This window comes from Triplophysa dalaica, chromosome 16 (assembly GCF_015846415.1).
Source record: "Triplophysa dalaica isolate WHDGS20190420 chromosome 16, ASM1584641v1, whole genome shotgun sequence".
Lineage (NCBI taxonomy): Eukaryota > Metazoa > Chordata > Actinopteri > Cypriniformes > Nemacheilidae > Triplophysa > Triplophysa dalaica.
In genome coordinates, this window is record NC_079557.1 from 19,217,945 (window position 1) to 19,241,694 (window position 23,750).

General features: G+C 39.1%; 1 protein-coding gene across 1 annotated transcript in view; it reads left to right on the forward strand.

Moving 5' to 3' along the window:
* Positions 1–987: 987 nt before the first annotated feature.
* aff2 (AF4/FMR2 family, member 2) overlaps positions 988–23,750 on the forward strand; it is a 170,351-nt gene continuing 147,588 nt past the window's right edge. The window contains exon 1 of the mRNA XM_056769720.1: positions 988–1,123. Coding sequence (XP_056625698.1) covers positions 1,071–1,123 — 53 coding nt within the window. The 5' untranslated portion in view covers positions 988–1,070. The remainder of the gene's footprint in view (positions 1,124–23,750) is intronic.

The following is a 23,750-nucleotide window of genomic DNA, read 5'->3' on the forward strand; positions in this document are numbered from 1 at the left end:
ACTTTTTCACCATGTTCCCTAAAGCTTTTATCATGTTTTTACCTTTTGCGCAACAGAAGGATTCTTTTTCAGGTTATAGTGCCTTTATTGAACTATATAGCAAAGCAACGGCAACAAATAACCTATAAGGAACCTTAATGTTTGTGTATAAAAAACACTTTGTTCATAAATTATGAAAATGTTGTCAGAATTAAATATTATAGCAAGAATATTTATTTCAGTAGTAATAATATAATATAATTGATGATACTTTAATAAAAGTCACTCGGGAAATGTAAGTAATAGCCTTTTGTATACAGACAAAAGTTGGTTGTTTTTAACTTACCAACTGATTTATTTTGAAAAGAATTATGTTGTGTAACCCACAGTAGTGTAATAATGTTGAGTTGTATTAAACAAAATTTATTTTATTTGAATTAACCCAATGAATTTGAATGTAACCACAGGTTTTGCATGTAATCGTTATATTATATATTCATAATGTTTATTATTATTTTTATTACTTTAATTTGATTTGATTTAATAATTCATATATAGGCATATTTTAAATATTACTAACACCAGGCTCAGGAAGGGCAGTAGAGTAGCCTATTTAAAATTATGAGTAATATTTAGTCAAATCATTTTTTTACTTAAAACAAAATAACATGTTATTGTTGTCACATTATACACGTGGTGAAATGATTTTTTTTCATTATCATCTTCCAAGTTATTCATTACAATGAATAGAGTTAATAAAATGTCCCACTTTTGTCTTATAAAACAGACTCTCTAGACAAAACAAACACATACTGGTTAATTTACTTTTGATATGTTTATTATTAAATATCTCATGCAATAGACAAATGAGTTTGAAATAGCTTCAAATGGCAAGTGGGTCTCTTCTGCTGTGTGTTTGACACAGGTGGAGCTGCGCCGGTTCCTTCAGCGTGAGTGACCGCCTCCAGCGCACCCTGACTCCGCCTTCCGCAGGGCTGCGCGTCGCTGAGCGGAGAGGCAGTGCGAGCTGCGCCGCGCGTCAGTGAGGGACACCACCGCGGCCACCGGCATCTCACTGAAGCACTGCGAGCATGGACCTATTCGAGTTTGACTTCTTCAGGGACTGGGAGCTAGAGCAGCAGTGGTACGTCTGCGCGTTTGACGCTCTTATTCATGTCTTTTGATTGAAAACGCCGATCTGACGTGGTCACATTCCGAAATACGAGTGAAACGCATAATGACGCATGATCGCGGCCGCGTCTCAAACCGTAGCGCGCTGCCTGCGTTGACAGCGTTTCATAAACGCGTTTGGGACGCGCTCGCGACGCGTTTGTGATGTCCAGAAATGTTGTCTCGTTAGCCGGACTTTCTGTTGTCTTCAGTGTTGCTTTCACTCCTGTTGTGTTTGTGTGCATTGATATTTAAGAAAGCGTTAAATACAAGAGCTTTGTATAGATAAAGTGATATTGAGTTTTTCTGTCGGAAACTACATAAAGAAACAAAGAGCATCCTTTCTCTTTTCTGATGTCTTTAACTGGCCTTTTATTAGATTATTATGGGTGCTGTATAATTAATTGTTTATTCAAGTCATTTGTTCACAATTTACGTGTTCAGGTAATTACGTAGTAAATATTGAGTATTATAAATGTAATTACTATTCACAATGGCACTATTTAATGCACGTTGTTAACAATATAAGTATTGAAATGAATCATACTTAAAGTTGTTAATTGTGTTACCCGTTATGTTAATGATTAATTCTGTAAATGCAATTCCTCACATTTTTGACAGTTAGCCTACATAACTTTTAAGCAGTAGGAAAAGAAAGCTTGATATATGGGCTATTGCATTACATGCCTATTGGATATGCTGTATATGAGGGCATTTAGATTCTTTTGTTATGATCAGTAAGTTCATGAGACATAAATATTGCTGCTTGATTTAGTCATCATTGTTAAAGTTACGTGTTCAGCTGTGGTTTGCTCTGCTTGTTTGGGCTGTATTTGATGTCTGCCTTTGTGTACTTTTTTTAAAGATACAATATGTCAATAGCATATCTGAACACAATTGTCTGTCCCAAATCTATGCTGAATTTTAAAGCTCTCTATATCTCCACCATGTGGCGGAGTATAGGAACCCATGCAGTGTGAATCCATACAAAGAATCATATCAGATAAATGGGAACGTCTGCCTTTATTTCATCAATTATCCGTTTGCTTACTGAACCTATTTTGATCTAGATGATTTTGTTTGTTTAATAACAAATGTGTTTTTCTTTCGTTTCTTCTCCACATCTGTTGTTTTAACACTCGTTCCTGTGTGTCATTCCACAGAGCCGCAGCATCAGCAGCAGCAGTGGGGTTTATAAAATAAGGTTTTGAGTCGTTCATCTGGTGTGTTATCTTGTTAGGGGCGACACAAGATTTTGCTGCTGTATTTTCTGCTTGCCAGGTCTTTCATCGTATTTAAAAAAGGACCGGCACACTTCTGTGAATTCCTGTGAGAATATAATTGAGAATATAAGCGCTTATCACGCCAAACTCAAGTGCTGTGTTGTGTCAGCGCTGTTGTCTGGGGAGTTGCTTTATAAAATATGGATCTTTTCCCTAAAGTGATGCTATGTTGTCATGTTGGTTTACGCATGTCCTTTCTCATAAAGAGCCGGCCTTCCTTAAAGGAGTTTTTGTATTCAAGTTGTACATTTGACTGATTATTTCATACATAGCCTTTATATACTACAACAGAAGTGAAGGTTAAAGGTTATTTTTGATATGCTCAGTGCTGATATTACAACTATCCTCTCGCAGGAACAGCTATGGGCTGGCTGCTTATTGCTTCTGCAGTGGTGGCAATTTTGTCTGTTGTTGCCACATTCATAACCCTGAGCTACACATTAAGTTTGTGAATATTTATGAGGGTATTTAAAAAGCCATTTTTGCGTGATAAGTTAGCGTGGTCTTGGTTTTTAAAGGCATCCCATCTCTCTCGTTTCACTGACTGGGAAAGCTTAGACACAAGAACCTGTGGATAAGCATTCCTATGTGATGTATCAATGATTCTAAAGCAAAAAAAAATAATGCAAATTTAAGGTAATTCTCAGGCTTTGTATTTAACGCCCGCTTACCCTCGCATCCTGATCCTAAGGCCCCGGGGCTGTACTTTAGGAATCGTATTGATTTGGATGTGATCTCCCGTGTTTTGGTTTGGACAGGAACACGAGTTGGATGTAATCAAGTCAGATTAGTTGGCGCGAAATTCAGTGAGGTGCAAAATGAGCTCAGCACCTTATTTGCAGACAAAGGTTAACCGTGGGAGCCGCTGAGGTGGTGGGTATTGAAACGTGGTTTACCGTGCTGTAATAGCCTCGACATGAATAGCTGCCACAATTATGTTGGCTCTTCATGTTAACAGATTCAAAAGGCTTTGGAGTGTGTTTTTCCATCAGTTTCCGACAACGCTTGCTCTTCTTTACGCGTGTGGGGTGCGTCTGCAAATAAGTATTTTTGTGTGAGAATTACAGAAACGGAGATATGGTTAATTAGTCTTTATGTGGCTATAGTTTATGTTTATTGGTTTGCACCTTTAGCGCTAACAGAAGACCTTGTAATGAGACGCGGGCATTTATTGTGACTTTCTTTTCATTTGGCCGTACTTTATGGCTGCCCTGAGAGCAATACCAAGAGGGATTATTCAATGACTCGGGCTGTGGCTTTTTCTCCGTTACTCACCCCTTCTCAGCAGGGATTTCCGTCCCAGTAACTCATTTTTATATCCCAGTGTTAAAACCGGCAAAGCCTCATACTGTCGCTGAATGAGAAGTTAACCAAATTTTCGACACGGTGGAATTGTTTTGTATACAGAGAAGAGCATTATGTCTTTCGCCTCGCGAATCGTATTCAGAAAAACATGTAGTGTTTTTTTGATAGATGTTTTAACAGTTTTTTCAATCTAAAGTTTATTAAAGTGCAGAAGGAGACGGCATCTTTTAAGAAGATGAAAGTTAAACTAGATTTAAGTTTTTTTAGAAGAAAATACTAGTGCTTCCGAGGCAGTGAAAGAATGGTGTTAAAATGACGCTTTGACTGCAACAAGATCAATTCAGTATGCAAATATTACAGTTCTGCCAGCGTTGGTGAACATTGTATCAATAAGAAAGATTGTTGCATATTTTCTCATTTTAATTTTAGTTTTTTACTATTTACTAATGACTAAATGTTGAATTGATTATTGAATAGGTATTACATCTACAGTGTCTTGTGTGACTTTAAAGGGATAGTTCATCCAAAAATGAAAATTCTGACATCATTCACTTACCCTCATGTTATTTCAAACTTCTGTAGAACACAAAAAGCTATATTCTGAAAAATATTGGTAACCGAACAACTGTTCTGAACCCATTCACTTCTATTGCACAGACACTAAGCCAATGCAAGTCAATGGGAACCGTCATCGTTGGGTTACCAACAGTCTTCCTAATATCTTCTTGAAATGACCAGAGGGTGTGTAAATGATGAAAGGATTTTCGTTTTTGGATGAACTATCTCTTTAACACTTCAGATCAGAATGTTTGAAGAGTATCAATGTCAAAATATAACTTTTACAGTTTTCTTAGCTAAGAGAAAAAAAATGCTTCTAAATGTTGGCTAGATACTCCAAATCAGTGAAAAGCGATGAGAATATGCATTGGCAACAAACAAACACATAATTCACATTGCCAAACCAACTTCTTTGTCTCTAATGAAGCAGTTATTTTGTTAAATTCAGAGAGTTTTCCTGAAACTAGGGCACTCATAGTGTGACAAACAGAATGTTCTTTTATGCTGTGAAATAACACTTTCTTTCGCTTTATTGCGATGCGTTCTGTCCACTCTGCGGCACATTGTGTGCTGTTTCTCTGTACTCGCTCCCATGCTGTTTAGTCACAGGGATCGAGCATTCTCCGCGGTCGTGGCACACATCTAACGCATTTCCCAGCTTCCCCTGCCTTCCTGCTTCCACCTTGACCACAGCTGGGGACTATATATCACACGGCTCGCTCGAGGAGCTGCGCACGGTGCCAATCTCATTTGTGCCCGGCTTGAAAAGGCAGCCAAGCCAGGCTGTGCCCGGCGCATCTCTGCGGCCGCCACACAAGCGAGGAGGCCTGGCAGTTGGCATGCTGTTTGAGGGAGCAGGCTGCCAAGCACCGTGCCCGCGGCCTCATTTTGCCACCTGCAAAAAGAAAGCCAAATGCTGTGGCATGATAAAGCAGCAAGGTTGGCACGGCGCTCAGGTTATGCGCTGAGACAAAAGGTGATGGCTTGCCACCCGCCGCCCCCGAGATCGGCACACAATTAACAAGTTCCTCGAGTGGGATGGCAGGACTGCACATTTGTGTAGAGTATTTTTAAGACCTGTGGACAGAAATAAACATTGAGGAATATATATGTTTTGGTTTGTTATGACAGTATTTACATTTAAAAAATTTATAATTCAGCATAATTACACTAGCTTCAACTACAGTAATGACCCTGTGAATTTCAGCATTATTTAAAAGAAAAGGGGAAATTGTATCCTTTATCATATAACTTCCTATCTTTTTATCTTTCTTTACTGCTAATATAATGTTTGAATAACATTATCAACGTGTACAATTAATTATTTTATAAAAGTCTATAACAATGCCAGGGTCTTATGGTGGTTACCATATATTTCAATAGGGTTGCTAGGGTGGTTGGTTGCTGGTTGTCCAAAGATTCATCTTCAAGGCTCTTTATGATTTTGTCTCCTTGATGTGGACAAAGTCCTTCCTTTGGTGTCAAGTCTATCGCAAACTGCATGGTTTGAGGGAACTTGATACCCAGAAAACCCAGAAAATGCCCATTTACCATTTGTTTGCACTGTCTTGGTTTATAGCGGTATAACACAGAACTGTTCATCTGACATAAGAAGGACCCATGTAGGTTGTACAGTGAGTAATCCTCAACCACAGGCCGTGTTAGGATCTCTCAGCCGAGTCTTTGGATGGCTGTCCAACTCTAAAGAAGTTATTAACTGAGCTTTAATTACAATAGACCCAATAAGGGTTGCGGTAATGACCCTGTGAATTTGAATGCCTTAAATATGTGCTTCAATTAGGCTTGACCATTTCGTTTAGACAAAAGCAATGTGCGTGCCGAGATTGTTTTTAGTCAGACATCAATGTTGCATGAAACACAAAACACGAGCTGATTATGATTTTAGTCAAGGCTATGTGCCAGAGTCTAATTAAGTCATTAATGAAGAATGAAAGTTAAACAATATCATATAATCAATAATGTCCCGTCATAATAACAACAATTATATAGCATCGCATTTAAAAAAAAATGCAGGTTAGATTTGAGAGTACTATTGTTTTATAGTGACTGATATTTTTGACCCTATACAGCCAACATTTACATTTTTTGTAATGATTAAATTAGTAATTCATAATAATTGGAGCTGTCAGGTAGAGTTTTGTAGGTAATGTCAGTTTGACATAATTTAACTTAAACCCACATAAGGATATGTACATAAATGTGAAATTTTATGTTTCATACAATCGCGAAATAGATGCAAAAGTTACGATTTGCAGCTTTAAAGGGGTCATATGGTGGGAACACGGAACAAAAATTCATTCTATCTAAAAGCGAATACTCACCCAGACCTGCCTGAAACGTCTCGTGTAACCACACCCCCACCAATCTACGTCAGTTTGTGGTATGAGTTGACTAAGACCGCCCACATGTATACACAAGTAATTAGGGCGTTCCTGTCAGTACAATTGCTTTGAACCTGATGTTCCAAATGTGGGAAGAGGCGTTACATTTCCGTCACACGCTTGCATTATTCGACCAATCACTACACACTGGTTAACTGGCCAATCATAGCGCGATGAGCTTTTTTTAAAAATCTTTTGAGAGGCGGGGCAAAGAGAAGATACAAACATGCACGATGTGTGGAAAATACAGCGATTTTGAAGCTTAAATAGTGTATACACATTGCATTACATCTAAAACAAACGATAATATTCGTTTTAGCCGTGTCATATTACCCCTTTATACTTTGCCTCCAGTGCTTACAAAGACGACTACATAAGACCCCATCATTAAAAAATCGACAGGGGACCCGTAAGGATATCACTTTGGATTTCTATTGGTCGGCAGACTTCTGCTGCAGCCTGATTGGTTGGATTCCGTCTAAAGATCTTTAGCTTAATCAAGCTTCATGCTTCAAGCTTCCAACTTACCTTTATGCCACAAAGCAATTTACTCCACTGCCTAAAAGGTCACTGCTTCCATTGAAATCACTCTATGACAAATATGATGATTCAATACAGCCACGCAGGGGCTTTTTTTTCAATCTCATTTCTCTCTGTAAGATGAATCAGTTTGTCTTTTAGACTGACCTTTTGCTGCTGGATGGGTGTAAGCCAAAGGAAATTGCAAATTCTGTTTGGAGCTCATTTATTAACCGTCGTCTCGATTGAGCAATATTTGGGTGTTTCTTCTTGCAGAAAGGCAGGCACGTTAGTCATTAGTCCAGGATATTGGAAGGTAACGAAGCTTAATGGGTGAGAATCAGCTACTGTGGCTCACGGCGCATGAGCCGGGGTTACGGTGCGGCACGTTCGAATCTCCTGCCAGGATTCACAGTGAACCTAAAACAGAGTTGTTCTAGTCGCATGTCTGTGTATCTTTTTGTTGAGATTTTAACAACGATCGATGACATAGCAAGGGTGAAAAATAAATGTCACAATTTAAATATGCTGAAAACTAATATTATTTATGTGACTTCGCTAGTGATGAATATTTACAAGTTCAAATTTCAAGTTTCAAAAAATAAAAAAGATGTATTTATTAATTAGCATTTCTAGATGTCTGTTGAATTTCATCAAAATCAAACCTCAGGAGTGGTGTGACAGACTGACACTGTGATAAAAATCTATTTTATCACACCAAAAAAATATTGTTGAACTTTTCTTATAAACAAATATTGCTGTTGTATCGCTAAAAAGTGAATACGAACTTGTTTTCTTTGCAGTATTTAAGGTCTGAAAAATAAAGAGCATCCTTTCTGTGATTTTGACCTGTTTCTCCAGTTTTCATTTTCTTCAAATAAATTTAAATAGAAACGTTGTTTCTATTGAACATTTGGGAGAAATATTGTAAGTATTGTAACAAAAACAATAACCCCGGAAAACATACCTATAAATAGTAAAAAAAAAAAATGTAACTATTTTCATTTTAGTGAATTGATGGCTAATCCATATGGATCTATAAGATTCTTATGGATCTTATTCATACATTGTTTTACGATGAATTCACGCTTTAGGAGTTCATACGACATCACCTCATAAAATAATTTTGTTTTTCCCTTGAGAACAGGTTGAAAATATGCAGCTTTGGCATTTTGATAGTTAATTCAACAGAAAAAAAATATGATCCAAACAAGTTATAATAATAGAGTATATTAGTGTAATAAGTAAATGAAAGGCTCATTTTCAAGCAAATAATCAAAAAAAAAAATTCTAAACATTCTAAACAACTGAAGTCACTAATGTTCAAATCATCTGATTCTCTTCCGACTTTTCTTAACTATGAGTGGAACTTGTGCATGGCTATTTCTGTGTTGGTGTGTGTTTACGTCAGGATAATGGCGTGCGTCGATGCTGCTGACATTGGGAAGAGGCTGGACAAACAGCCCTGGTGTTTGGCATCAGGCCGGAAAAATGAAATCTCACCTTGTTTATAGAGAGACAAAAACAGTCCGAGGGAGCCACAGAACTGCTAAAGAGCAAACACGTCTGCCAAAAATCACAAGCACATGGAGCTCCGTCAGTCACGTCCACCTATTTTCACAGCTCATGCTAATTTGTCCCATTAAACGTGGCTCATTCACATTGGTGCGTAAAGCGAGTGAATCCACACTAACAGTGTTATCATTCTTACTGCTCCAGTGCTCTGAAAGTCCCCCTGGCTTTTATTGTTTGATAAAGATCGGAAAGGAACACACATCTTTATCGGAGAAAGAGAGAAAAGCAGAGATAAGAAAATGAATGGAAGCCAAAATGCTTTAAATGGAAGACTATCTCTTTGTGAGAAACTCACAGAGCTGTTAAGAGCCACGAGTACAAAGAGGCACCAATGCAGTCCGACTAATGTTATCTGAGGAGGGACGTTCTTGAGAGCGCCGCTGCTAGTATGATGAAAGTGATGAGAACGGCACATGTATTGTATCGTTATATTATATTTCCAATGATCCTTTGAACATTTTGCGAAGTCAGTCAAACACAAAGTGTGTGTACGTTTGAAGAAATACATAGCTTACATTTTGATGTTTAGTCGTAATTTTAATGTCAATTAAGAACAGGGTGCTCACTTTATTTAAACATTTCATTTTGACATACGTCTATTGTAAAATATGTTTAAATTAGACACGATTGCATTATGTTTAACTGACTAGAAATGGTTGCATTTTGGGTTAACTCAATGAAAGAACACAAACACAAACACTGACTATTTATAAAATAGTAAAAAATAAACAATCATTCAGGTTCATCTTTTGATTCATTTTTCATTACATACATTCAGTTAAAAACAAGCAAACAAACAACAAACAAATGCGCCACCCCGACAATCTGTCTTCTGAGCGCCTCAAAGTATTTGTTGTGTATTATTGATTGCCTCTCCGTGTCGTTCTCTTTTATAAAGTTCTTTCATATCACACTTTTTCATATCACCGTGAATGTGGCAAAATAGCTCTATTACTTTAGTCAGCTTAGATTAGACGGCACATCTCATACAAGAGACATTTATAGAACGGTCTATTATTCCATCACGAGTTTCAAACGTAATATTCTTGTATGTCTGCGAGATGGCATTGAGCGGCAGGCATTTTTATTCTCAGGTAAGAGAGAGTGTCAGACGGCGCTCTAGTATCGTAATGCATATTCATGCATAAATAAACAGCAATGAATTCGTTTGACGTGCTGACACCCTCATTGTTGCGCCGAGCTGAGTTATAGTCTACTGTTGCATAATAACAGCGATAATAGCAGTGTTTTTCACACAACTCAAAACCCTTCACTGACACGAATCATTCAATTAAAGCAGGTGCTGCTCTTACTGCAACAGCTTTTGTCTTATTTGTTTGCTCTGAATTTCACATTTCTCAAGCGGTTTTCTAAGGAAGCTGTTCACTAACACCTGTGTAGGGGTTTTCTGTGAATCTGCCCCTTCTTGATTTCTTCATTTACATCTTTGTGTTTTAGTCAACCTGTTTTTCTCTCGCAAGGGACTTACTGTTAGGGTACATTTACGTGGCACTGACGTACTAAAAACATTTTCCTTAGTGTTTTTTAAGTTTCACAGACAGACGACAACGAAACTAAAATGATCCTGGATCACATACATTTGTGAAACGACTACATGTTTGCTGTCTGTAGGCCAGTAGTTGATAGATGTCACCATTTAAAGAGATGGTACGCTTTTGTGCACATGCAAGCATTTTTGCTTGGACAGATTATTTGCTGATTTCTACAAGTGACGCTGGACCACAATGCGGCAATATGTCAGGAAAATGTGGCTTGGGATTCATGCTGACCCAACCACCTGTAGTCCGCCATTGTTGTTTTTATTTGTAAAGGACTGGCACATGCTTAAAGTGAATGTGTAACACGCAAACACATGGCCTTTAGTGCTCGTAAGTATTAAAAATTGTTGAGTCACGTAATTTGAAATACACTGTACTTACTAGTACTTTGAATAGATATGTCAGATAACCATAATACCAAACTTTGTTTTTATATTTATATCTCTACAGTAACTACTGCCTAAATGTATGTAAAGCTGTTTTAAAACAATGCAGAATTGTAAAAAGTGTTAAAAAATAGAATAGAATTGAAATAAAGTAAATTTGGGAATAACCTAGTTTTCTGTTGGAGTTTTAGGTATGTGCAGTAAGTGTATTGAAATTCAACAACTTTCCTGCATATTTTAGTTTGAAATTCCCTTTTTTGCTGTAACTAGAGTGCAAAAGTAAATAAGCTAAAATGACTGATACATTATTTTTTTTCAGTGTTTAGATAATTCCCCGGGCTTTTCCAGTAGCAACACGCACCCTACGGGCTTTCTGCGTCCTCTCGTTGCCTCGAAAATCAAACCTTTTAGTTACAGAAGCACCCCGGGGACTTCATGCTAAAAAACCTGTAAACCAGCAGACACAGAAAGCCCGGGCTTCACAAGTCAACAGAGGAACGATCTAGATGGCAGAGGAAAACGCCATCAATTCGGCGCTGACGGCGATAGAGCCCGGCTCCGGTGATTTATGGCCCGTTGCTGTTTTTCCCAGCATGCTGTTCCTCCTCCGTCTTGGCATTGAGTTATTACCCAAAGTGTGAGCAACATACCTGTTCGAGATCAATTCGCCACTTTCTCTGTTTGCGGGGACCCGCTCGGCTTTCAAGGCGCTTGATGTTCGCGGCTTACTTGCATTGATATTTCGCTATCGATCTTTCTCTGTTCATTTCTTGCCTCCTTCAGCACCTGGACTGATGGGCCAGTTGTGTTTAGCCAGTTTTATTGTGATGTGACAAAGATGGATGTGACATTGGCCGCCGGATAGTGGAAGTGTTAATGAAGCCATTAGCACAGTCCGAGGGAAAAGGGAGCGTGGCGAAATTACCATTAAGTCGTAATCTGCCAGTTTCTCTCACTCGCTGTCATTCTTTCTGTTTTTTAACCTTGTTCTCTCCTGCTCTTGCTGATCCACTTTGACTGTCCAGTAAAGCCTCATTAATTCATTTGTTATCAAAAGCAGTTAACCACAAAGAGAGCGCGGGGGAGTTGGAGTGGGGGCTGGGGGGGTCGTAATAATGTATACTGTAATTACCATCCACACCAGCTTCCAAATGTGCCGAGTCTGAAACAACCCAGATGAAAAAAAGCAAATCACAATTCATAAATCTCATTACCTCAAAATTCCATTTTTATGAAGAGACAGAAGCTCATTTGGTCGGCACAAAAGAAAACAGTCATCACTTAAAACCACTCGGGTAACCTTGAATGCGAGCGAAGTTTCAGAACTTTGGCTTTCAAGAGACGTTTACAGATTAAGAACGTTCTGGCAAACCGGCAGCACTCGGAGCTTCTTATTTCCTGATGGACCGTGACTAATTTGAAGCTTGTTTAATTAAATGCAGAATACCTCTCTCTAGTGCACATCTCTGGGTTGACAGGGAGCGGTTTTGTCAAGGGCTATGTGATCGAAGTTAAGGATGTTTAATAATACGTTTAAAATTATATGTAAAAGTGCGCAGCTTTCCAACCCGCCAATTTGAAAGGCACTTTGATTTAAGATACACATTTTGTCAATACTCATCCCCATGACCTTGGCATAGATCATGCGGTTATTTACCAGTTGAGCTACATGAACACCAGCGGTTCTTAGGAGAGCCCTGGATAATGAGGGTCATATCTACGAGACACTGATCAGGAGGTTTTAAAGGGTGTTTTCATCATCCAGATCACCAATAATTGGCTTTATAATGTGGATTTGTTACAAAATGGCTGTAGGGGTTCTTTAAAATGGACACTTCACCCCAAAATAAAAACTATGTTACCATTTATTCATTCTCAAGTTGTTCAAAACCTGTATAACTTTCTTCTGAACCCAAAAGAAGATACTTTGAGAAATGTCTATGTTTGTGTCCATATAATGGAAGTCAACGAGGTCCAATGTTGTTTGGTTACCAACGTTTTTCAAAATATCTTCATTTATGTTCTGCAGAAGAAAGTCATCCAGGTTTGGTATGACATGACAAGATTTATAAAAAATATCATTTTTGTGTGAACTATCTCTTTAAAAAAAGTGATTTTGAGTCAACCTTATTAGAAATACTATTTGCAAAAAAGTCTTCACTAGTTAATGGATGACTAGTCATCATCTTGGGATGATAGTCAGTTTAGATTATGCGGGGACCAATTTAAGATTGAAGCTGTGGCTAAGATCTTGCTAGCATCAACAGTTACGGTTGTAAGAATCTAGAAGGCATGTCAGGGGATTTGTTTCTCTAAATGAGCTTACTGTCATTGATGGCTTCATGCACAGCTGCTGGTGAACCTTCAAAGAGCGCAGTAAACCGTCAAGTGTTGGATCCAAATGCATCTGATCCGAAAACAAGAACTGATCTCTCTCAAGTCGTTGGTTTCAACTTGGTTTAATTAGAATTAGACTGTGTTGTCATTGCACACAAACCCATGTAAAAACAAAAAGACCAGTGATATAGGCAGAAGGGGCTGAGCTAGAGAAAACAAGAACACCAGACACATGTTATCTGGAGAAAGAAATCTTTAGAGGAAGTGTCAACCGTACAAAAGGCAGCATGTGTGTGTATGTGTGTGTGTGTGTGTGTGTGTGTGATGTTTCTCAATAGTATTGATTGGACTGAGGAAGGCTTATGCTACCAATTAACATTGTACAATCTCATTAAGGTCATATTAGACACAGTCAGCGGTTGTTGATTGATGCCCAAGAATCCATAAAACTCGGAAATCGATATGAAATGGCAAACGTCTTACTGTCCATCCTAAAGTATAGGCATGTTATCTTAACATTGCATTAACAAAGACAGCACTGGCATAGTATAAACTACTGACGGATTGACAAATCATGTGATTTTATAAAGATTCCCAATAGCACATAACCAGGAAAGCTGGACTTGTTCTTGCTTATGAATGGAGGAAATTATTGCACCCTGTTAAGATTATACTGACCTAAATTCAATCAAAACTGATGTATGTGGTTAAAACTGTTTGGTCAGATACCTGAAGTTGATACTTGAACAGGGGACCTGAATGGTATCAGCGCTTTGCAGGAATGCTGCGCTCCGCTCTGCGAACTGGGTGATGCCGGCCCCCCACCGACAACTTTGGCGTAACCAGGGGGGGGGGGGTGCACATAGTGTACAGGCTCTGTGGATGGAGATAAGGGACGCTGGCAGCCATGAGTGGGAACTGGGGGTCAATAGTAGTAGCTATACTTTTCTACTATAAGGAAACGTCTAATGCAACAATCAAGTTCTTCTAGGAAGTCCTTAGTACTGAGTTCGACAGGCAAATGTGTAAAAAAACTAAAGTGTACCGTCACAATTACATCTTATTTTGATAAACACCAAATTGAAGAGGCAGTTTTTTTATTGACTGGCCCTCACATCTGGAAGTTGGGATATCCAGATAATCATTTTAATATTGTGATGTTGTTTATATGAAGTTCATTCATTAATATGATCATTCTGTCATGACTTGCGGTAAAGCATAGCAGCCCTGCATACCAATGCAACCTATAGGTTCCTTACTGTGAAGTTTAGACCTGTACAATGGACACAAGCGGTTTCTGAATGGTGAATATAGTGTAAAGTATTTGACAGTATGCCGCTTTAAGCATCTTTTAGTTTTGAAGTTTTGAAAGAATCTGAAATGATGATGTTCATCCACAACTTCACTGTTTTTTTCAGTCAGAGACAATTTTTACAAGGGTGATTCGTTTTCTTTTTGTTTATCTGAAATCAAAAGTGTCATGTTTGTTAGGAGCAGATGAAGAAAGACTACTTTAGTTTGCTAAATAATACTCAACTTTATCACTTTATCACCAAAAACGACACAAAAAGCATAACTTTCTAACGTAGTACATTTCAGAACGATATTAATTTGCTCACAGACTAAAAACTTGTACTTATCAATGTGATACGTTATAAGTTTACTATAAATCTGTTCAATGATTTTCTTTTCACAAAATGGTGTCAATTTTGTCAAGTTCTTCCTCATAAATATTCATGAACAGGCACTAAACTTGTCAACACGACTCTTTCTGGCAGACTGAGAAAAACCTGTGCACTCTGACTTCCAGAAATGACCGGCCAATCAGATTTGAGCTCGCCGTTTGGCCATTTTTTGTGTGCGATGGGCATCAGATGGTCAATGAGCGTTGGCGGTCTTCGTGTTCTTGAGACTGGGTCACATGCTTTAAAGTGACCACTGATCCACAGAGAGCAAATATATCTGTAAAATGTCAAGCACAAACACATTATTTGTGCCCATTGGATATTTTAACGAGTTATTCAAAACATCCCTGATGTTCAGAGGCACATTTCACTTGCATGTGTACAAAGCACCCAACACCAACAGACGGCTGTGATAATGGTGAAGGCTCACAGCCAGATTGTTGTCTAGAGGCGCGAACGGTAATTGTGCATTTTTTCAGCTCCTCCTTGCAGATGCGAGAGCGAGAGGGATGTGTTGAAGAGTCTCTGCAGATCATAGGCAGGTGCACTAGGTGTGCGTGAAATAAGTGCTTGATGTGTTCAAGGCCTGGGAATGAGATTAGGCTGACATTGTGAGAAAAGGCTTATGCCCAAAGAGGTGTTTCTGCGATTGGAGGGCTGGTACAGCACAATGAACAGGGGATAGTAAAGAATCAGGAAGAGAGAAACAGGAAATAGTATTAGAATACACAGGCTCGGTTGCAAAACCACAGCTGCATGCCGATTCGCAAGGTCCTTATGTAGTATTCAGTCTATACCGTTTTAAAAAAAACGGATTCTAAGTTTAGCAATTTATAACGATAAGTGTTTGACACAATGTCATGGACTGTAACAGAATGTTTCTGTCTACGTTTTTGAATACCCTTTTTAGTTAAACCCCAGCTATGATGCCTTAAAATACTTTCTAGATATTCAGCTAACTACGTTTGACTAGAAGGGATACAGCTGCCTCCACTGGGCAAGAGCACATCAATAGTGCATAATTTTTGTCACAATGAAAACAGTTGATTCCTATTTTTTTATTATTGTTAAGTTTAGGGTCAGGGTAGGTGTAGGCGTTAGCTAATGTAATTTATTGTAATTATATGGCTAGATAATGCTGTAGATGAAACCCTTCTAGCGACAACCGCTTACTACAGCTGTGTCTGAAGTCGCCCCCTATCTTCTATATAGTGCACTTTATCGGGTGTCCACCATCACGTAGTTTGGTCCGAATTCTGATTGAGCAACTGATGCCCTGCATTCGTTCACTACTTTTTACCCATAATGCATTCTGTTTTTGAGTGTACATCCGGTACACTCGCTCATGCGCTATTTCCCATGATACAACACGAGATGATCGCCTTATTAAAATCAGCTGGAGGAGAGTGACCGTTTATGCCACGAATGTACGTTTATGCACTTGTGTTTGTTCTTGTTAGCAGTTATTTTCTACTTTATGAGAATGAACGGATTCAATGAATGTTTTATACACTAATGTTTTATTTTTAATGGACAATTAAATCGTATTAAACATACAATAAACGTAACAAATATTATAGCAAATAAACGTCGTTCTCTTTATTATAAACTAATACAATAAACGTGACAAATAAACGTGACTTTACCATTCTACAAAACAATCCATAAAGCCACACAGGTGTAATATCAGCGTTTTGACGAATGTCCACAACAGTACTGTCAGAAGCAAGATATATTACGTCAGAAATTGTTCACTTATTTTCATTCACTTCTTCCCCATATAGTGGACTATTTAGCATAGTGAATGAGTGAACAAGTGAGCGAATTTAGACAAAGCTTATATTTTGGAACAAAGCTACAGTCAGACTCGACTTTAAGAGCTACAGCTAGTAAGTCAGGAATACGTGCTACCGTTGTGACACAACTCTTACAAGAGGTGTTTGTTGTGGAAAATTCAGGGTCTCAAGAGTGCAATCCTCCGTCATAATTCCACAGTAAATGGGGTCGGGTGAAGTGAGGTTGTAGAAAAACATCTGTATCAAGAATTGCTACCAATTCACTATGCTCGGCCATTAAATGCTCTATACATTTCTGCCTCTGGTATCTAATGCACTTCAGCTGCTAACAGCCCTTTATCACAGCAAACAATTAGTCACAACAGGAGGGAGTTGGTGTGAGAGCGAGTGTTGACGTAATCCACACTGCGCTCTGCAGAGGTTTGTGTGTGTGTGTGTGTGTGTGGGCTCAGTTGCTCTCAGAACCCCTTGCTCTCTCAGTCGTGGGGGTGGGAAATGGGTTGAGTTTACTCATAGTGGGCTGAGACCCCCATCAAGAGGTTGCCTTTTTGACACACTTTGCTGTCAAGAAACACGCTTGGATCTGCCACCTTTGTCTCGTCTCAGTGATTTACGAACAAACTACGGCTTTGATATAGAACATACTGTACATACTGGGGACTGTTGATACACACACATACACAAACAAACAAAGGCCATACAAAGAGCCGTCCATCTCACTCCCAATTGAGAGAATGACAGGGCATATTGGCTTTTGCTCAGACAGGTTTTGTATGGATTGTTTTAATAGACTGCATCCCTCCTTTGTCATGAAATATTCCCTGCATGCAAGAACAAGCCCGCTACTCGAATCGTCATTTTAGACGAATGCGGTTATAATGTCAGTCATTAAATTCATTGTCATCAAATGCGAAGGCCCAAATCGCAATAACGGTGTGTAGATTGTGATATGTGAGTATTTTATTTTACTACGCTAATTTGAGGAAGAACGTATCTCTGAGAGTTTAATGATAGAAAATTTGGTTTTGAAATGCAAAAGAATTGTTATTTATGCCATTTCCACTTTATTATGATATGCTTGTTAATTACATGAACTGAATGCAGAATTTGTTTTTCCTAACCAGACAGGCCACTTTGGTAGTCCATCTGCATCCGAAATTACAAATCAGGCGCTTAGCCAATTTGCTGGAATTGAGGAGGAGATTCGAAACAATTCCTTGACATGAGTGTAGTTAAAACCTGGATTGAAAAGCACGTTTAATTTGAATCTCCACGGGGCTCCCGTGAGGAATCAATATTGGGGTTTATACCCGTTCCATGCTGGGAGATGCCACTTGCATTGTCTAAACCCTAGTTGCTAACAAGAATCCACTGCGGAACCAGACGCAACTAGCGTAAATTTGCCACTCCCCGATCTAAATACGGTCTTCTTCAGCTTGGAGTCCAGCCAAGTTATCCGAGGCGTATCTATTACTGTCATCCACCGAATGCCTTGACAACACTGAGGCGCTTAGCTTTGTATCAAAATTTGCCCCCAACAATAGCTCAACAAGAGAGTCGGCTGCGTCTTAAATTTCGCCTCGTAAACGTGACAAGTTGGGCTCATTTGAAGTCTTTGTGGCCGGGTGTTTTATAAGCCTGGATGAGACAATGATCATGTAAAATGGAAATAAAAGATGGAGTATTTAAATAGGCCATGCAAAATCGCTTGCTTCTGGGGGGACATAAAAGACGAGGGGAAAAAAGAAAAACACAACAAATGAACAAATAATGTTTCCAGACGCAATCAAAGGATGAACTGTCACACTTGTTTGGCTTTTGAAAAAGCCTGGCTTTTCAAACGAAGATTTCAGATCTACAGAACACAAGTGGGCATGCATAATGCATTATGGGCTGTGGGGGGTACGAGGAGGAGGGGTGCTCGTTGCAGTAAGAGATTCAAAAAGATGATGGGGTCTACAGTCAGACCTTTGTGGTCAATAGAGGGCCTATTAGAGGAAGGCATTTCCCCACAGAGATGTACAGACCGCTGCGATTAGACGTTGTTAATATGGACGAGATTCAATTTTAAGGGGTGTAGAGGTTACGTTTCGCACTTTAGCCTAACCGTGGATAATCTCAGCCATGATATGCTTCTGAACTGAAGAAAACAAAACCATGCGTCTGGATTTGGGTTGTCATGAAATTTCAGTAGTTGAGACCACAGGATAAATGAACACTATTCATGCCTACTATTATTTTATTATTATATTGCGTTGTCATTAGTAAAAACTGTGCTTTATGTAATTATTCGAGTCAAATTAATGGTAATAAAATGAAGAACAAAGAAACAATGCTTTGGTTGTTACATCATGTTTTACACCAGCCACGACGCATTTCTAATATAAAATCTAGTGTGTCATGTCTGTCATGTATTGACGTTGCGTCTGATGTTGACACAATGTTAGATTGTAAGTTGGATTGAGTGTATTGAAGACGTCTAGCCAAGAGCAATTTTCTTGGTAATATTGTTGGGATTTTACCAGCACAGAGAAAAGTGAATTACACTGCAAATTCTTGGTTTGCCTATTTACATGCACAGACTTTTCAAAACTTTGTTTCAAGACAAAGTTCAGATTTAAAACTTGCCAAGATGGGCATTTCATCAAGTGTATTTGACTGTTCATGCACTGTTCAATACACAGGAGAATTTGTCAGCAGCTGCGTGTCAATCACACAACCCTCAGTGGGTACTTGGTACAGTAGAAAGACTGCACTTATTTAAGCATTGACTAATGAATTGTAGTATTTTTACAAGTATGAAGAGAAACAGAGGTTCCTAATGGAGATGTTGAAATATGACAATAACCATGATATAAGACAATTCAACCCAATAGAACCCATTGTCATTTTCAATTTTGTCCACACTAGACGCGGCGCAAAACGACAAACCAATTAAGTCCCAGTGAAATAAAAAATTACAATTCCTATTTTTTCTCTGAAAAATTACAGCGTTGGTTTGACCAATTTCGGTCATTCTCTATTCAAAATTCATGTGCCCTCATAATCTTTATGGAAAATCTGAAAATGCACTTCCGGCCTTTAGTGACTATCCATCTTAAATGACGTAAATGAGTCAGCTTGGGCGGAGCATCCGTTCACTCCTCCCCTTCAACTGCTGCCAGTTCCATTTTAAAATGCAACGGCTGTTTTTATACATACATTTTATACAATCAATTCGGAGTGAAAAACACAAGCAGCTGCCACCATTTTTTTCTATTTCAATTACGTTCTACTCAGAAAGCGCAGAAATACGGAAGGAAAAACGATCGCAAGTTCTGTTTCATGGGGACTTTAAGAACAAGGCATAATGCCGCATCGCCTCGTTCACGTCTGTCGTAAACAGTGTAAATGACTCACACCTGTATTACACTAGTTAGTAAGGATTATGCAAATGAAACTGCACTCATGTCGGAAATAAAATGTATAACATCTACAAGATTAATTAATAAAGCTAACAGTGTCCACTACCTGCTTAAAACGTCCCACATAGGTCACAGGGGACCACATTCTCCGCCTCGTCCCTGCACTGCACGCAACCCCACCCCTCGCTCCTGGACCCCGTGTCAACCAGGTGGCTGGTGCAGCTGTGAACCAGGCTCCTCTCGCTCTACGCCAGCCTGACTTCATGTCGGGTCTGCATGGGCGTGCAGCTGTTCCATTTGGCGGTACGGCGGTCCAACCGCAGGCTATAAATAGGGTAGGACATAACATGTCAACAAACATTAAGCGTGGTGGATTGTGGGAAGTTGTGGGGAGATTGGTGATTTGAGGTTGGCTCGTATTGAACGCGGTGCTGGTATGACATGTTTGCTAGTCAACGTGAGAAGGCTCAGACTGTGGGAGATGTTTCCACTGCTTTCACACATTTTAACAGAGAGTTTAACAGTCAGACTCTCCATGGATGCGCTTATTGGCGTTGGCTAGCTTAAACAGAGCTATATGAAAAGTCACCTTGATGAGCTCCATTCGAGCCCCTCTATGTCCAGGGGAAATGAGACCCAGCTGGAAAGGTGGAGAGGCGGCGTGGCTGAGCAGGAGGGATGCAAACTTTTTCCTCCCAGGCTGCCAAATTACAATCACTTTGGCAAGTGAACTCAGCGTGTTATCCTTAAAATCACGGTAGAGGAGAATTACATCCCCTCCAAAAGGAAAAAAACTGAATTCATTCCCACACGCTTTGCGCCTTCCTTTGTTCTTGCGGTTTATACTTCAAATCAGGTCACTCAGACTTTCAGCATTCCAGTTTTGCTATTGTGCTTATATCTTTAAAAGCTTGCCCTACATATTATCATTTCTCAAAATAAAAGCAGTTTAGTATGCTGTCTTGTTGCCTACATAGGGCCTAGATTTCAACAGCGTTGAATTGCTTCCTACGTAGGCAGCTCACAAAATGTTGAAACAGAGCCGTTCTGTTAGTATTTATTGCTACTGAAGTATTTTGTAAATAAATTCAAGCGAACATTCAGAGCAAATGTCATTTTTCTTTGATTGGAAGAGCGTGCTGGTTGCGCGGCATATAATTATCGGGCTGCGTTATTATCAGCGTGAAAACAACACACGCTGTGATTTTCCAGCAGAAATCAAATTCCATCATCCCCAGGATTCCCCTTCCACAACGGATCAGACCGAAGCATCTTCACCGTCCTCTACTGCCAATTATTTACGAACGGACCCGTTGAGCTCCTGGGGCCCGAACTTTTGTCACCACGTGAGTGTGTTAGTTAAAGAGAGCTCTGGAGCTCTGGACTTTGGCATATTTCCTCATTAGTTCCTCTGGAGACAGACTCTGTTGCAGACGACCTTTGACCCGTCTGCTTGATGACGGATGCTGCAGTGCTGTTGGTTGTCATCTGGCCAGGAGCGTGTCCACTCCGACCTGCCGGGTTGACACGTTACACTCATCCATCGCAGCATCAAAGCACATTTTCAGCTTGGGACAGCAGACCCTTCTTGATTTACCGTCACAAGTCATGGATCGGATTATATCGGTGTAATTTGATTAACGCTGCCGTGTGTTTCCTTATGGATGGACTGTGACTGTTGGTACCTATGTCACGTGAGGTTAAAACAGTAACATTTCTTCTGATGGCAAGTGAAATCCGTCTAGCGCAAAAATGACCTGGGGATATTTATGAAGCTGTGGTTATGGTTGCTGTGTGACGTGTAAATGTGCCCTTTGTGTATAAAATACATGTGTGTCGAATAGTTTACATAGACGTTATACGTTCATCGCCGGGATTGTGGGATTACCAACGTATCTCTGGTGCTTGTTCATTCTTCGCAGTTCCTTTTCAAAACCAATGGGGAATTTCTGGAAGGCGGTCACACCGAAAGAATTCAAGGAGGAATGTTGTAACGTGCCATTTTTATAATGAGAGCTGCATGTTTAAAAAAGGGATGACATTTCATTCATCATAGTGATTATTATCTTTAACCTGGAAATGTTTTTTGGCTTTTTTGACAGAAGGGCGACCACACTGAAAATTTTAGCTGATTTGTATAAAAAATCTGATTTGAAGATCATATCAGAGATTTGAGTTTGTAGTAAATACAAGACATGACTTGTAGATAAATGAGCATTGTAATAGAGGCTTTTCGAAGTAAAGGTAAATATTGGGAGATTTGGAACGAGTGAGACATTTACTTGCTCCTTTCTGTCGGCCCCTTTCAGAAAAAGGAAAATTACAGGTTCAGTAGGCTTACAGTAAGTACAGTAAACTACCGCAGGAAAAGACTAAAAACGCCAAAACGTTAAGAAAAATACACTTTGTAACTGGAGGACCATTTTATATTTGTAACTGGAAACGCTTGTGGTATCTTTGCATACATAGTGCCCGAGTTAGCAAGATTACAGTCTACATGGCAATGACAAAACGAGAAAGTTATTAAGAAAATTAAGAAAACGGACAAAAAGTGAGCAAAGGTTTTTAAGAAAAAACAATCAGATCAAGTGAGTGATGTTATAGCACCAGTTTCATGTTAACATGAATAAAGGGTTAAGCTATATTTTTGTGTATTGAATGTTTATTCAGGGGCAATAGTTCACCCGTGTACTTCCCCCGCATAAGTGCATTACATTAAAAAACATAATTGCTTATTTTTGTAAACTGAGGGGCGAAATGATAATTATGTATTTTCTAGTATCTTTAATCTGAAGTACTCACAGTAGTGAGTTCACACAGGATTTTTAAAAATTACATTTTAAAAACAGCTTAAAACATATCAAGAACGATTTATAGAATGATTTATCGTTATTAACTAATATTTGTTTACGAGAATCTCAGATGGGATTTTAAAATGAGCTCATCATTGCATCAAAATGCCTTTCCGAGTCTCATTTATTTCTGTGATTAAATGAATTTCTTGTCGGGGAAAGTGTTTTCTGTGCTGTCTTTGAAGGTTTGACTGGGCTCATCAGCATGCGCAGCAGCGGTTGATGGGTTAACCCTTCGAGTGCCGTCAGCACAGTGATTGGCCTTGGCTTTGTGCTACAACACCAGCACTCTCACTCTCTCATATTGCCCTCTCTCTCTCTCACTCTCTTTCTCTCATCTGTCCTTGGGGGCCTCCCCCCCCTCATCATCATGTCTGGGCCTGGAGCCCGTTGCTATGGTAACCTCAGGAAGAGTTAATGCAGCAGGAGACTGAAATTGTATTATCTTCTATTTCCCCCTTCTCCTTCTTCCTTTTTTTATTTTAGTCTTTTTAGTTGTAATGGGGGGAGGGGGTTAAATTGCTGGTGGGCGATGATGAATTTGTGTTCACACTAGATTACAAATAAAAGCGATTCTCTTGTGGGGCAGTGTAAACACTTTGAGTGAAATAAGGCACATTTTATGTGTTCGTCTCTTGTTTATGAATGTAAAAAAATGTAATAGACAGAAATATGACCAAAGCCGATTAATTTCGGCTATTTTGAGATCTGGTTAGAATAATACAATTTGCAGTTGGATGACTAATAGAGATGGTAATTCCTCTTTATGTCGGATGCAAAATCATTTTTCTGTTTTTGAATATGTTTCAATGAATTTTGAGTTGGGCCGCTGGTTGCCCTGATCTCTAGATTTTTGTTTTGGTTTATTTACTGCTAAAAAGCTTTTCATGTTGATTTTAAAAGAAGTGTCACACTTAAACATTTCAACTACAGGATTTTA